The 16,407-nt window shown below is 39.6% G+C and overlaps 1 protein-coding gene across 8 annotated transcripts in view; it reads left to right on the forward strand.

Moving 5' to 3' along the window:
* The window catches only part of ATL2 (atlastin GTPase 2), a 76,242-nt gene that overhangs the window by 13,071 nt on the left and 46,764 nt on the right, over nt 1–16,407 (forward strand). For 5 of the 8 annotated variants that reach the window (XM_055240959.2, XM_055240958.2, XM_055240960.2 and 2 more), the window contains exon 2: nt 14,490–14,734. The exons of 2 other annotated variants lie outside the window; for them this stretch is intronic. In XM_055240959.2, the coding sequence (XP_055096934.1) occupies nt 14,490–14,734 (245 nt within the window). Of the gene's footprint in view, nt 1–14,485; nt 14,735–16,407 lie in introns of all 8 variants that reach the window. One more of the 8 variants, XM_055240961.2, reaches the window with a different exon arrangement.

Raw genomic sequence — 16,407 nt, forward strand, 5'->3', positions numbered from 1 at the left:
TTGCTTTTTTTTTGAGATGGAGTTTTACTCTGTCGCCCAGGCTGGAGTGCAGTGGTGCAGTCTCGGCTCACTGCAAGCTCCGCATCTCGGGTTCGTGCCATTCTCCGGCCTCAGCCACCCGAGTAGCTGGGACCACAGGCGCCCGCCACCGCGCCCGGCTTACTTTTTTTGTATTTTTAGTAGAGACGGGGTTTCATCGTGGTCTCGATCTCCTGACCTCGTGATCCGCCCGCCTCAGCCTCCCAAAGTGCTGGGATTACAGGCGTGAGCCACCGCGCCTGGCCACTTTAAAATAATTTCTATAGCCTTTTTCTTTTTAAAGTAGAGATTGTTTTATGTACCTCGACTTTTTTGAACTTTGGTGTATCAAACCCTTGATAGCAGCCCTGGAGTGGTTAGTTATATCAGAATCAGAGTATTAGCAGTCTCCCAGGAAAAATAGAGCATTACAGTTTAGCTTGAAAACTTTTTTCCTTCCTTGAAAATTTTATTTTAATATTGTTAGAAACTACATGAAATAGAATTAAATGAATGACACTTATATCCTAAACACTTGTGTAATAGAGTGACCCTTGTTAGTCCATATATCCTGAGGACCAGCAATGTTGGCATCATCTTGGATTTAATAATGCAGTTTCAAGCTCAACCCCAGTTTTATTGAACCAGAATATGCATTTTAACAAGATACTCAGGTGATGTGTATTCATGTTAAGCTTGACAAGCACTGCTGTAGACGAAATAACACTAAATAAGACCTGGCCTTGATTTCCCCCCAAACAGTGGTTTAATTGTATGTTTCTCTTATTTTTAAAATGAGCAAATTGGGCTGCCTAATCTATAAATCCTGTGGGAGTGATACAATAGTTTTAAGTATTGAGGCTAATTTTTAAGCATATGTACTGGAACTTGAATGTTCTCATGTATCTTGATATATATTCTAGGGTGTATATGTATATTCTATTAATGCCTAAAACCTTGTAGTTCTTGGAAAATGCTTTTCCTCCCCAGTATAAAAAAGTGTCTCTAGAGGTTTTTTTTTTTGAGACGGAGTCTTGCTCTGTCGCCCAGGCTGGAGTGCAGTGGTGCAATCTTGGCTCACTGCAACCTCCGCCTCCTGGGTTGAAGTGACTCTTCTGCCTCAGCCTCCTAAATAGCTGGGACTACAGGTGCGCCACCATGCCCGGCTAATTTTTGTATTTTTAGTAGAGACGAGGTTTCACCATGTCTACTTCTTTTTTTTTTTTCCTTAATCCCAAATGTGATAGGAAACATTTCTGACTGAGGGTTTTGTAGGAAGTAAATCATAAATATATTAAACAAACATATATAGTAACCATAAACTTTTTATTTTATTTATTTATTTTTGAGACGGAGTCTTGCTCTGTTGCCAGGCTGGAGTGTAGTGGCGCAATCTTGGCTCACTGCAACCTCTGCCTCCTGGGTTCAAGTGATTCTCCTGCCTCAGCCTCTCAAGTAGTTGGGATTACAGGCACCCACCACCACGCCCAGCTAATTTTTGTATTTTTAGTAGAGACAGGGTTTCACCATGTTGCCCAGGATGGTCTCGATCTCCTGACCTCATGATCCACCTGCCTCGGCCTCCCAAAGTGCTGGGATTACAGACGTGAGCCACCGTGCCCAGCTGGCTAAACCTTTTAAATTAGATTTCCAGCATTAAATTATGTACTATATACAAGGTACTCCAGTTTACAGGCAACACAAAGTTTTTTGAATTAAAAAACCTGTCTGTAAAATACTGTTTAAGCATCTGATTTAGTGTAGAATTAAAGGGACTTTACGGTGGTAATTTAAACATTTCTTTAAAGTTATTGGATTGTGAATAGACAGTTCATACAAGAGGAAACATGTAGAGAAATGGTTGTTAGTGAAAGAAATGAGTATTAAAGCAATTTGAATGGTGTGACTGAATAAATTTTCAGTTTTATTTAATTTTACTAATTTACATTAAAAACAGTTTTAGTATGGATACAAATATGAGTGGAAAATGATTAATATTTGATTCAGTTATTATACTGGAAAACTTTGTTGGAACAACTTTTATACATAAGTCTACTTTTTCAGTTGTAAGTTTTATGAAATTAAATGATTACGTGTTTCTGATAAGCATTTAGTGTCTAAGTTGAAATGTGCTGTAGTTGTAAAATACACAGCAGATTTAGAAGACTGTATATAAAGTAATAATCGGCCAGGCATGGTGGCTCATGCCTGTAATCCCAGCACTTTGGGAGGCTGAGTGAGGTGAGTGGATCACTTGAGCCCAGGAGTTCGAGACCAGCCTGGGCAACATGGTTAAACCCTATCTCTACAAAAAATATAAAAAAAAATTAGCCGGCTCACGCTTGTAGTCCCAACTACTTGGGAGGCTGAGGGAGGAGAATTGCTTGAGCCCAGGAGGAAAAGGTTGCAAAGAGCCAAGATCGCACCATTGCATTCCAGCCTGGTTGACGGGAGTGAAACCCTGTCTCAAAAAAAAAGAAGAAAGAAAAGTAAAAAATACTGAGTAGGTTGAAATGATAATATTTTGGGTTAGTAAATAAAAATATTATTTAAATGATTTTTTAAAATGTGACTTAGAAAACTTAAAATAACATGTGGCTAATTTTTCTTGTGGATAGGGCTGTCTATTCTATATTCTTAATAGTAATTTTTTGTTTTCTTATTATATTGATTGCTTAGAGTTATTCAACTCTCCAAATGTGGCCAGGCATGGTGGCTCATGCCTGTAATCCCAGCACTTTGGGAGGCCGAGGTGGGTGGATCATTGAGGTCAGGAGTTCAAGACCAGCCTGGCTAACATGGTGAAACCGGTCTCTACTAAAAATACAAAAATTAGCCAGGTGTGGTGGTGCGTGCCTTTAATCCCAACTACTCAGGAGGCTAAGGCAGAAGAATCGCTTGTACCTGGAAGACGGAAGTTGCAGTGAGCCGAGATTGTGCCACTGCACTCCAGCCTGGGGGGTGACAGAGCAAGACTCTAAAGAAAAAAAAAAAAAAAAAAAGAACACTCCAAACAAATGTGACTACTCATTTATCTATTTTTCTTTTTAGTTCTCTGAAATTTTGCTTCATGTATTTTGAGTTTCTTACTTGGCATTATTATGTCTTTCTGATGAGTACATATTTTATATCTGGTAATGCTTTTAGTCTTGAAGCCAGCTTTGATGTTTATGTAGCTACTTTAGCTTTCTTATGATTAATGTCTGTATAGTATACCTTTTCCCCCTTTACTTTGAAACTTTTACTTGAACCAAGCTCTGTCTTTTTATTAAAAGGACACCGCTAATATACAGTATGGCCAGGCGTGGTGGCTCACGCCTGTAATCCCAGCACTTTGGGAGGCCATGTGGGTGGGTCATCTGAGGTCAGAAGTTCAAGACCAGCCTGACCAGTATGATGAAACCCCGTCTCTACTAAAAATACAGAAATTAGCTGAGCATGGTGGAGGGCGACTGTAATCTCAGCTACTCGGGAGGCTGAGACAGGAGAATTGCTTGAATCCAGGAGGCGGAGGTTGCAGTGAGCTGAGATCGTGCCATTGCACTCCAGCCTGGGCAACAAGAGTGAAACTCCATCTCAACAACAACAACAACAAAAAAAAAATACAGTATATAGTTTTGCTTTTATTACCCAGTCTGACAGTCTGCCTTTTTATTGGAGTGTTTAGTATATTTATATTTGATGTAATTATTGAATTTAGTTGGGTTTAAGGTTGCCATCTTGCGTGTTTTTCATTCATCTCTTTTGTCTTTTGTTCTTATTTTTTACTTTGGATTCATTGAATATTTTTTAGTGTTTTATTTTGGTTTCTTATTGGCTATTTTTTGTTTTTGTTTTTGAGAAAGAGTTTCGCTCTTCTTACCCAGGCTGGAGTGCAATGACCCAGTCTTGGCTCACTGCACCCTCTGCCTCCTGGGTTCAAGGGATTCTCCTGCCTCAGCTTCCCAAGTAACTGGGATTACAGGGATGTGCCACCACACCCAGCTAATTTTTGTATTTTTAGTAGAGACAGAGTTTCACCATGTTGGTCAGGCTGGTCTTGAAGTCCCGCCCTCAGGTGATTCTCCTGCCTTGGCCTCCCAAAGTGCTGGGATTACAGAAGTGAGTCACCACACCTGGCCCTTTATTGGCTTTTTAAGCTATACCTTTTTTCTTTTTTCTTTTTTTTTGTTTGTTTTAAAGCCATTGCTCCAGGGCTAATGATATTCATCTTTAATAGATCTATTTAGAATCAGTGTTTTACCACTTTCCACTTTAAAATCATAATCTTAGGGTATAATTTCATTTACTTTGCCTCATAACATGTCTTTTAAAATTTTATACTTCTACATACTTTGTAAACCCCACATTGATCAATTACCTTTTAGGGAAATTAGTTGGAGGAAGGAACTAGTCTTTTATGTTTGTATCTGTTTACTATTTTGGATTCAGATCAATAGGAAGGAATAAAGAGACTTTCCATTTGATAATGTTTCATTTCAGCCTGAAGAACATTATATAGCTCTCATGTAATGCACATCTGCTAATGACAGATACTCTTTGCTTTTTTTGTTTGTTTGTTTTGAGACGGAGTCTTGCTCTGTCGCCAGGCTGGAGTGCAGTGGCACGATCTCTGCTCACTGCAACCTCCCGGGTTCAAGCTATTCCCCTGCCTCAGCCTCCCAAGTAGCTGGGATTACAGGCGCATGCTGCCACACCAGCTAATTTTTTGTATTTTCGTAGAGACGGGGTTTCACCATGTTGGCCAGGATGGTCTCGATCTCTTGACCTCATGATCTGCCCACCTCGGCCTCCCAAAGTGCTGGGATTACAGGCGTGAGTCACCGCACCCAGCCATACTCTTTGCTTTTGCTGTCTTTATTTTGCTTTCATTTTTGAATGATCGTTTCACTGAATATAAAAGTCTAGGTTGACACTTTTTTTTTAAAACTCTCTTATCAATCCCTTGTCTTCTGGCCTCCAGTGGTTCAGTGATGATGTGATAAGAAGCAGTTATTTGAATTACTCTGCTCTGTATAATAAGTGTATAATTATTACATAACTATACAATAATTATTTGAATTATTCTGCTCTGTGTCCTGTTATCTTTGGTTTTTGGTTTTTAGCAGTCTGGCTGATAGGGTTTTCTTTGTATTACCCTACTGGAGGTTTGCTGAGCTTTTTGGACCTGTAAATCTCTGTCATCAAATTTTGGTAACATGACTGTTGCTTCTTCAAATATTTTTTCAGCTCCAGCCTCACTTTGTTCTCCTTCTGGGATTCTAAATGCAAGTTGGATAGTGTTCCCTAGGTTCTTGAGACTCTCTTAGTTTTTCTTTATTCTTTTTTCTCTCAGTACTTCAGATTAGAAAATCTCTTTTGATCTCTTTGCAAGTTTACAAACTTTCTTCTGTTACCTACAGTCTGCTGTTGTCCATCCACTGAGTATTTCATTTTAATTATTGTACTTTCATTTGTTTTTTAATAGTTTCTGTAGTTTTTTGGCTGAGACTCCTCATCTATTTATTAAGACTTTATTTTCCTGTAAGTCCTTGAACATATTTACAGTATCTGGTTAAAAGCGTTTGCTAAATTCAACATTTGGGTCATGGCAGAATTGGTACTGTTAATTGCTTTTCTTTCTTGACTATGGGCTACATTTCCTTCTTTCTTTGTATGTCTAGTAATTTCTGATTTATATACTGTATATTAAATGTTATGCATTGTAGAGATTTTGGATTCTCTTAGCTTGTTTTTGGTTTGGCAAGCAGTTTAATTACTGATGGATCTTGACCTTGGCTTTGCTTCATACTTCGTTAGTGTGGGTCTGTGGAAAGCTTAGAGGAAATCTCCCTAACTTAGTGGGACTAAATTTCCAAACTGTGTACCTTGCAGATCTTTTCGTGTCTTGGTTTTATTTAGGCTTTGATTGGATGGATTGTCAGTAGGCCTTACTCTAGAACTTGACCCTTAATTCTAAGATGTGTCCATTCTAGTGTCTCAGCTTGATGCCTGAGGTATAGATGTTTCTTTCCACTCTGGCTGGGCCAGAACTCCAAAGTGTCTCAGTAATGTTTGACTTCTGTTTCTCTCTCAACCCTGTAGTAGGTTCCTTCTGGTAAGCGTTGCATAGTGTTGTGTTCCCCTGCACCTGTGATGCTTGTTGTCCTTGTCCAAGGACTTCTGGGCTCCACCTCTGCATAGATCCTTTTTCTCTGGTATCCTGCCTCACAGATTCCTACTGCTTTAGCAATCTCGAACTCAGATCTTTGTGCTCTAGTTCTTCACGCTATAGTTAGGAAATTGTTCCCAGGCAGAGAGCTGGGAGTGATCATGGCACTCACCTTGAAAGTTTCCTTGTGCTACTTGTTGTCCAATGGTTGAAAAACAATGCTTCATATGTTTCGTCTAATTTTATAGCTGTGGTCGAGAGCCAGTCTGATACCAGTTACTCTAATGACTAGAAGTCTCAAATATCGCCCCTCCTCCAAATGCCTGTGTTTTAAAAAATGCAAAATAGAATCGGGGATGATTTTTACTAGTTTGTAGTCTGCCCTTTTCCCACTTGATTTTATGCTTTTTTTTTTTTTTTTTTTTTTGGTTGTTGTTGTTTTTGTTTGTTTTTGAAACAGAGTTTCTCTCTGTCGCCCAGGCTGGAGTGCAGTGGCGCAATCTTGGCTCACTGCAGCCTCCACCCCTGAGTTCAAGCGATTCTCCTGCCTCAGCCTCCCGAGTAGCTGGGATTATAGGTGTCCGCCACCACACCCAGCTAATTTTTGTGTTTCTAGTAGAGACAGAGTTTCATCATGTTGGCCAGGCTGGTCTCAAACTCCTGACCTCAGATAATCCGACTGCCTCGGCCTCCCAAAGTGCTGGGATTACAGACGTGAGCCACTGCACATGGCCAGTTTTACCAATTTTATGCTGTTTAAAAAAATACATAGATTTTTTGGCTAGGCGCAGTGGCTCATGCCTGTAATCCCAGCACTTTGGGAGGCTGAGGCAGGTGGATCACCTGAGGTCAGGAGTCTGAGACCGGCCTGATCAACAAGGTGAAACCCCATCTCTGGTAAAAATACAAAAAAAAAATAGCCAGGCGTGGTGGCAGATGCCTGTAGTCCCAGCTACTTGGGAGGCTGAGACAGAAGAATTGCTTGAACCCAGGAGATGGAGGTTGCAGTGAGCTGAGATCACGCCACTGCACTCCAGCCTGGGCGACAGCAAAACTCCATCTCAAAAAAAAAAAAAAAAATTAAATATATATATATGTATAATTTTTTAAGAGTATAAATGTGTTTTTTAGGTTGCGTAATATGTCAGTATATGGCTAAAATAACTGTTGGGCCACTTTCCAGTTTTGAGGTACACAACGTTAATTTTTGCCATCAGAAATAAAATTGGTAAACTTGTACATCTTCATTAGTGTCTTTATTTCCTTATAATAAATCCCTAGAAATATATTTAACCATCGTATAACCTCTTTAAGGCTCTTTAAAAATATGTGCTAGAATAAACTTGAATACTTAGATACTGTTTTCACTCGAGTATGAAATATAAATGTTGAGGTTCAAGTACTAGGCACTAACAGGTTACTTAGCTTTTAAAAATATAACTTAATTTTTATAGGTAGACTGAATTGACTGAATCAAGGTTACTTTGCATAAAAATTTGTTTCAAGTTTTTGTTTAGAATGTGAATAATAAAATATACTTTTCATTCCTTTTGAAAGGTGAATTATTCTTTGCTCTCTTTTATAAGGTTAGTTTTGGGTTGATGTAATCTAACATTAGTGCTACATTTTATTATAATGAAGATTTGTGGCACTTTTTTATTATCTTAGTTTATAATTAATCTTGAATTTTGCTGATGGATCTAGGTCAGCCCTGAAGTGTAAATTTTGTTGTTGGAATACATTCTGAGTGTATGAATTTGGCAGATTTAAGATAAAGTGTGATTAGACAACAAAAAGACAGGTGTCTTATTTAAATAGACTTTTTTTTTTTTTAGAGCAATTTTAGCTTCACAGCAATATGAAGCGAAAGTGTGGTTCACACATACTCCCTGCCCCTCCATATACACACTGTCCCCTGCCATCACCATTTCACCCACAGTGGTGCTTTCGTTAAAATTGATGAACCTTCACTAACACATCATTATCATCCAAAGTCTATAGTTTTACATTAGGGTTCACTCTTGGGGTTGTATATTCAATGGGTTTTTCACAGATGTATAATGACAGGTATCAACCAATTTTGTATTATAGAGAATAGTTTCACTGCCCTAAGAAATCTTTTGTGTTATGCCTGTTCATCCCTCTCTATCCCCCTAGCCCCTGGCAATCACAGGTCTTTTTACTAAGACACCTTTCTTTTGTTAGGCCTTGTGGCAAATAGATATTAGGTAGGTACCTTAGTGTTAATGTGTGGAGAGAGATTTGAGAAGCAGGTGATCATCTATAGATGTCTTTTAGCTTTGACCTTGAAAGACCCATCTGGGGGCTAGAGTAGGGAAAACTGACTTGGAATTATGAATCACAAAAATGTGTTGGAGGGCTGAAATCTACTTGTCTCAGTAAATTTTTGACATTGAATAATGGAAATGAAATTACTATTCTATACACAGGATGTAACTTCAGTTTAAAATCTCACTGTGCAGAATTTAAAGACTTTTAATTGTAGGCATTCACTAAATGCTAGTACAGTATTTACAAGTATCCTAATGAAATTTACATACAATTCTCTTTTATTCAATTGCTTGTATCAGTGTTTGATGGAGTACTTTATCTGTATTTAGTCCATATTTGGTAGAGAAAGGGGAGTAAGTAGATAGATGCACGTGAATCACATCATTGTTAGGCTCCATTATACCTTTGAAATCTATTTGCTACCCTTCTCTTTAAAAGGCTGTAGACTAGGTATGCTGACAAATATGTAGACACATTCTGTTTGAAAGGCCTGTCTTTGTCTATGCTAATAAACTTGGTCGCATAGTGACTATGGCCAACTAATATAGGTGAATTTTCAAGTCAACAAAGGTTTTCTGCCCAGTGAATTTTTTTTCTTAAACTTCTAAAAAACCAACTAATGCTTTCTTTACAGTGAGAACAAAACTATTTGTTGGTTTTAGCAAAATCACCAACCTCCACATTTGGTCATTGTGATATTTTAGCAGTTACTACTTTTGAGTTCTTTTTTAAAGTGTTTTACTTGGTTCATAATTTTTTTTTTTTTTTTTTTTGAGATGGAGTTTTGCTCTTGTTGCCCAGGCTGGAGTGTAATGGCGCAATCTTAGCTCACTGCAACCTCTGTCCCCTGGGTTCAAGCAATTCTTCTCCCTCAGCCTCCTGAGTAGCTGGGATTACAGGCATGTGCCACCACTTCTGGTTAATTTTTTATTTTTAGTAGAGATGGGGTTTCTCCATGTTGGTCAGGCTGGTCTTGAACTCCTGACCTTAGGTGATCCGCCCTCCTCAGCCTCCCAAATTGTTGGGATTACAGGCGTGAGCCACCATGCCTAGCCAAACTTCATAATTTTTGTGGAATTTTTGTGTTACATATACTTAATACTTTTGAATTGCCAGAGGTATTTCCCCAAACTATTTGATTATCAAATTTGCTTATAAACTAGGTAAGGGCAGGGCCAGGCGTAGTGGCTCATGCCTGTAATCCTAGTACTTTGGGAGGCTGAGATGGGTGGATCACCTGAGGTCAGGAGTTTGATACCAGCCTGGCCAATATGGGCAAACCTCATCTCTACTAAAAATACAAAAATTAGCCTGGCGAGGTGTCGGGCACCTGTTGTTCCAGCTACTCTGGAGGCTGAGACAGGAGAATGGCTTGAACCCAGGAGGCAGAGGTTGCAGTGAGTCGAGATCGCACCACCGCACTCCAGCCTGGGTGACAGAGCGCTCTGCCTCAAAAAAAAAAAAAAAAAAGGTAAGGGCGGATGTAAGACTCCTGAGTAAAATACTTAAATTTCATTCATTCAAGAAATATTTACCAGGCACCTGCTAGGCTAGGTGTCAGGCACTGTTCTAGGTGCTGGTAGAGAATGGTTAACAGGGTGATTGGGATCCTTACTTTAGTGGCACACACATTCTGTGGAGCAGGAGATACAAGGTACACATTTTTTTTTTTTTTTTTTTTTGAGACGGAGTCTCGCTCTTTCACCCAGGCTGGAGTGCAGTGGCGCGATCTCGGCTCACTGCAAGCTCCGCCCCCCGGGGTTCACGCCATTCTCCTGCCTCAGCCTCCCGCGTAGCTGGGACTACAGGCGCCTGCCACCTCGCCGGGCTAATTTTTTGTATTTTTAGTAGAGACGGGGTTTCACCGTGTTAGCCAGGATGGTCTCGATCTCCTGACCTCGTGATCCGCCCGCCTCGGCCTCCCAAAGTGCTGGGATTACAGGCGTGAGCCACCGCGCCTGGCCACAAGGTACACATTTAAACAAATGAAAAAAGGTTGTTTTAGGAATTGAAAAGAACTATGAATAAACCTGTTTCATTAAAGTGTTAAGGAAAGGAATCTGTGATTTAGATTGAATGGTCAGGGAGGGCCACGCTGAGGAGATAACATTTGAGCTGAAGAGCTGGATGATGGAGACATAAGCCATGTGAATTTCTAGGGACAGAGCATTCCAGATAGGGGACAACATAGGACAAAAATTCTAAGGTGGGAAACAGGGTTAGCTTCGTCAGGGAACAGCAAGAAGGCCAGATTGTCCAGGCTTTGGGAATGAATAGGAGTGTGTTGTAAGATGAAACATGCTTTATAAGGTCCCCTGCTAGAGAGAGGAGGCTGGGCCCAGATTGCATACGACTGTGGAAGCCATGGTAAGGTATTTAAGGGCTTTCTTCTTTTGTTTGTCTATTTTCTGCTCACGATGGGAAACTAAGTGGTGGTAAATTGGCAATCCAAGAGGGGAGACATTTAATAAGTAAGTACTTACATAAATATTCAAGCGATGGATTAAAATTTGGGGAGTATAGAATGACTAAACTCGGTTGGAAGCCTCAGGGAAGATTCTTGTTCCTGGAAAGTGACTTTTAAGCTGAGATTTAAGGAATAAGTATGAATTGATTAGGAAACAACACAGGAAAGAGTACTCTAGGCAGAGGAATATTAAAGCAGAGTCTAGAAAGAGCTTAGCAGCATGAGGATCTGATGAAAGGTTAGCTTGGCTACCTAGTTTAAACCAGGAGTTCCCAACCCTAGGGCCGTGGACTGGTACTCGTCCGTGGCCTGTTAGGACCTGGGCCGCACAGCAAGAGGGGAGTAGCAGGCGAACGAGCATTACTGCCTGAGCTTCGCCTCCTGTCAGACCCATGGTGACATTAGATTCTCATAGGAGCGCGAACCCTATTGTGAACTGCACGTGTGAGGGATCTGGGTTGTGTGCTCCTTACGAGAATCTAACTGATGGCCTGATGATCTGAGATGGAACAGTTTTATCCTGAAACCACTGCTCCCCCTTCTGTGGAAAGTTGTCTTTCATTAAACCAGTCCCTGGTACCAAAAAGGTTGGGGACCACTGGTTTAAAGAGAAGAATAGCACCAAATGAGGCAACAGAGATTGGCGGTGAGTACGGGACCTTATAGAGCATGTGTAGGATTTTAGTCATTAGTCCTCTGTAACAGTCATTTTAAGGAGGGTAACCTGGTCAACTTTACATTTAACTATATTATTTAGTTGCTACTCTGTGGAGATTAGATTGGATTGGGTAAGAGGACAAGAGTATTAATGAAGGGAGACCGGTTAGATGCTACAGTGTGAGATAAGATGGCAGTGACAAGTGCAGGAATGTTATCAATAGAGATTCAGAAATGAAGACAAATTAAGAAGGTGGTTATTGATTATATTTAGGGGTAAGTAAAAGACACGTAGACGTATCTCTATATGTCAAGGACAGCCGGTAGGTCTGTGCCAGAGCAAATGGGTGGATGGCAGTGTCAGTACACAGCTACACTGGTCAACTGAAAATCACCATAGCATTTTGGCATTTCAAGGGGAAAATAAAAGCTCCTGTTGGATTGGTTATTTTGAAGTTACTGTTAACTTATACCTATGGTGCTTACTGTGTAGCATACATATTTCAACTCATTGAATCCTGATGACAACGCTATGAGTTAGGTACTGCTACGCCTGTTTTACACACACCCAATTTCCAGATAAGAAAACAGGCGCAGAGAAGTTAAGTGACTGTTTTGCTCCCTACTTCATGGTCTTAAACCACTAATTAAGCTTAGAAACTTATACCATTTGCATCCTGTTTTGTTATTTATCTGGACCTACCTAATGAGACATTAATTTAGAATTTAACTGTATTGCAACTTTTCCTGGAAAGTTCACTTTTTGCATGCATTCAAATAGCATACCTGACTATTGCTATATACCATTGATACAGGCAGTGATAATGTCCTCTTTAACTAAATATTGATTGCTTTTACTTTCAAAGATTCTCCTTTGAAGTGGCTTGCTCTTTATAATTCATTGTCATTGTTTGCAGCACATTTTGAAATAGTGCTGTTGACTTTGCTATAAACAGTTAAAGGTGCCTCGTGATGTGGAGGTAAAGGCTCTAATAGTCTTTGCAAATCAGATAAGTGAGATGCTTCTTTTGGTAATAAGATTAAAAATCCACTAATGTAGTTATATAATCTTTGCTCTGTGAGTATTGGTTATGTGGATAAGGTATTACTGAACGTTGACTAATAATGTACCATGCCTCAGTGGACTGGCTTTCTCCTCAGAGTAGGACAGTCATTGACTGCATTGAAAACAGTGGATACCGTACGTGTCCTTAGAGTGGAAACTGACATTTAGTAGACAGGCTCAAGGAGGGGATCTCTTAGAAATTTTGATGTGGGAGAAGATAAGGTCCCCAGGAGTAACTAGTTGCTACATGGGATCAAGCAGTTGGTAGAGAAGAAAGTCAGACGAGGTATGTGTCCTCTGAAGCTAGGTGTTTTTTTTTTTAAAGAATAACAGAAACCTAGACTTTGGAAGTTTATCTCTGCTATTTACATTTTCTGTACTTCTTCATCACTGTTCAGTAAAGTTATGTCTGCAAAGGTTACCTTATTTTAGTGTGTCGTGGTGAACAAAGGAAGGGTTTATATGGCTGTTCTGAGGTGCTATATAGTCTTAAAGTGGTGGCTGTAGTGTTTGGTGAGAAAGAGCTCCAGTGGGAGATGAAATTCTGAGATATAAATGCATCTCACTGACTATTCTTTACTGAAACATTAATCCTGTGCTTTGCTTTAATGAGGAGGCTGTAGTACTAGGTTACTGTTACTAAGTTAGGGACTCATTGTAAGTATCATTTTTGGAAACTTGTTAGAACCCTAATTTTCCTCTTTAAGTTTCAGAATGAAAAATAACATGAATTTTGTTTTGTTTTGTTTTTTGAGACCGAGTCTCACTCTGTTGCCCAGGCTGGAATGCAGTGGTGTGATCTCAGCTCACTGCAACGTCTGCCTCCCAGGTTCAAGCGATTCTCCTGTCTTAGCCTCCCAAGTAGCTGGGACTACAGGTGCCTGCTACCATGCCCAGCTAATTTTTGTATTTGTAGTAGAGACGGGGTTTCCCCGTGTTGGTCAGGCTGGTCTTGAACTCCTGACCTCAAGTGATCCGCCCGCCTTGGCCTCCCAAAGTGCTGGGATTACACCCACCGCACCCAGCCACACGAACAATTTTAATATATGTTTTTAATGTTTGTAAAGTAGAGTAATGTTTGTAAATTTTCTAGGTGATGCTTACAGGGAAAATTGGGATCTGAAGTATCAGGTGAAACTGATTTTTCCCCTCTTCAGTTTGTGTGTGCATACAGTTGGAAAAGTTATTTACAGAATAATACAGTGTTCAAAAACAGCTGCTGTTCACATTTAGCTGTTAAGACTTCATTGAGTTAGAGGCCATATTTAGTATTATTGTTTATCTGTATGTATAATGGTGTATGAGTCCATTTTCATGCTGGTAATAAAGACATACTTGAGACTGGGCAATTTACAAAAGAAAGAGGTTTAATGGACTCACAGTTCCACATGGCTTGGGAGGTCTCACAATCATGGTGGAAGGTGAAAGGCACATCTCACATGGTGGCAGATGAGAAGAGAGCTTGTGCAGGGAAACCTCTCATAAAATCGTCAGATTTCACGAGACTTATTCACTATCATAAGAACAGCACAGGAGAGACCCTCCCCCATGATTCAGTTACCTCTCACTGGGTCCCTCCCACAACATGTGGAAATTGTGGGAGCTACAATTCAAGATGAGATTTGGGTGGGGACACAGCCATCCATACCAAGTGGGAAATCTTATCAGCATTCTTTGTCCTGTTACAGAGGGAGTGAGAAATCCAAAGGAACATTGTAATAATCTATAATGGGGGAGGGGGCAATTATTTATTTGAAATTTTGCTTTAGTTGTGGTCCTTAATGAAAGTTTGTAATATAGAGATTAAAGTAACCAGTTTCTTTCTTTTTAAATTCTAGGTGAGAATTATGAAGATGATGACCTAGTAAATTCTGATGAGGTTATGAAGAAACCATGTCCAGTACAGATTGTTCTTGCTCATGAAGATGACCATAACTTTGAACTTGATGAAGAAGCTTTGGAGCAGATATTGCTACAGGAGCACATACGAGATCTTAACATAGTAGTGGTATCTGTGGCAGGAGCTTTTCGTAAAGGGAAGTCATTTCTACTGGACTTCATGCTTAGATACATGTATAACAAGGTGAATAGTCTTTTAAATTGAACCCAATTAAAAAGAAAAAAGTACCAACCATGCCTGTTAAAAAAAAAGACAAAAACCAGAACTGTATCTTTTTTTTTTTTTTTTTTTTTTTTTTTATTTAAGTGGTCTCACTCTGTTACCCAGGATGGAGTGCAGTGGTGTGATCACGGCTCACTGCAGCCTCAACCTCCCAATCTCAAGTAATCCTCCCACCTCAGCCTCCCGAGAAGCTAGGACTACAGGCGTGTGCCACCATGCCCAACTCTTAAAAAAACTTTTTTTTTTTTGTAGCAATGGGGGTCTCACTTTGTTGTCCAGGCTGACAGAACTGCATTTTTAATTCTATAGAAATATAATTCTTTATAGGACTTCCTGGTCAATACACTAATGTAAGTTTGAGCTCTTGATTCTTCATCGCCATAGTTCCCTTCTGCATATACTGCATATGGAAACATATAATTGAGCATCTGTGTTCCAGGCATTGTAGCTCTAACCCAAGTTGTCTGAGTATATCCTAAAAGTCTCTAAAGTACTATTTATCTTCTTTCCCTTTTTGTTATTTCTTCACACTTTCCTTTTGGCCACCTTTACAATGAGTAAAGTAGATGGATAGAGACCTTTGAAAAAGTATATCTGTGTTCCTCAAACAAGTCAGTTTTAGTGACTATTACCTTTGGAGATAAGTCCAGTTCCTTAGAGTGGCTTCTGCAGCCATCCATGATCTCTGAATCTCATCTCTTGCCCTTCATATGTCAAATAAACTATAGTTTTTGCTGTTCCTTGAGTATGCCATGTTTTTTTCTCAAATATTATGGTATTCTTGGCTCATCTTTTCATAGGGGCCTTCCCTGACATCTAGGACTGTATTACATCCTCTTCCTAACTCATGGTACAGGTTGTATGTTTTTTTGATATTACTTTAGTTGCTTATTTTTTTCTGGCTACTTTAATCTCTTGTCATGGGTGGGCCCTCTGTTGATTATCAAGCACCTGGCACAAGAATTGGGTCTTAGGAGATACTTAACATTTTAATTGATGAATCTCTTTCGCTTCTATACATTTTCACTTTGAGATGGTACCAGACAATTGCTACTTACCTATCTCTCCCTGACTCTGACTTTCTCTCCTGAAACAAAAGCAAAAAAAATTTTTTCACTTGAATTGGAATGTTTTTCTGATAATTGCAGGTTGGACTGAGGGAATGGGAGTTTGAAAGGGAACAGGAGAAGGAATTGGAAATTTTGGAGTGGAGCACTTAGTGGAATTGCTATATAGGGAACTTTTGACATTCAGAAGCCACATGAATTATTAGAAATAACACTTTGACAGAATTAGGTAATTGTCTAAACACCTGTCAGGGTGCTCACCTTTATGAGTTCTGTGTACATTTGTAATTGGGTGTGCATTCTCTTTGAGATAAGAAATAAGGTAAACATTCACATTTGGTTTTCCAGGAAGCTTTTCAGTAAAGTTTTTTCATGGGGATCATTTCAGGCATTCTCAAATATACCTGAGTATCAGTAACATAGTTTATATTAGAGAACAATATTTTACATGTTTGGGACATTGAGAAAGATATTTTAAAGTTTTTCTCATTGATTGAGATATGATCTCTGTGACATAGGCTGGAGTGCGCTGGTGTGAACATGGCTTTTAGTGTCAGTTTAGTAGAC

Source organism: Symphalangus syndactylus, chromosome 14 (assembly GCF_028878055.3).
Source record: "Symphalangus syndactylus isolate Jambi chromosome 14, NHGRI_mSymSyn1-v2.1_pri, whole genome shotgun sequence".
Lineage (NCBI taxonomy): Eukaryota > Metazoa > Chordata > Mammalia > Primates > Hylobatidae > Symphalangus > Symphalangus syndactylus.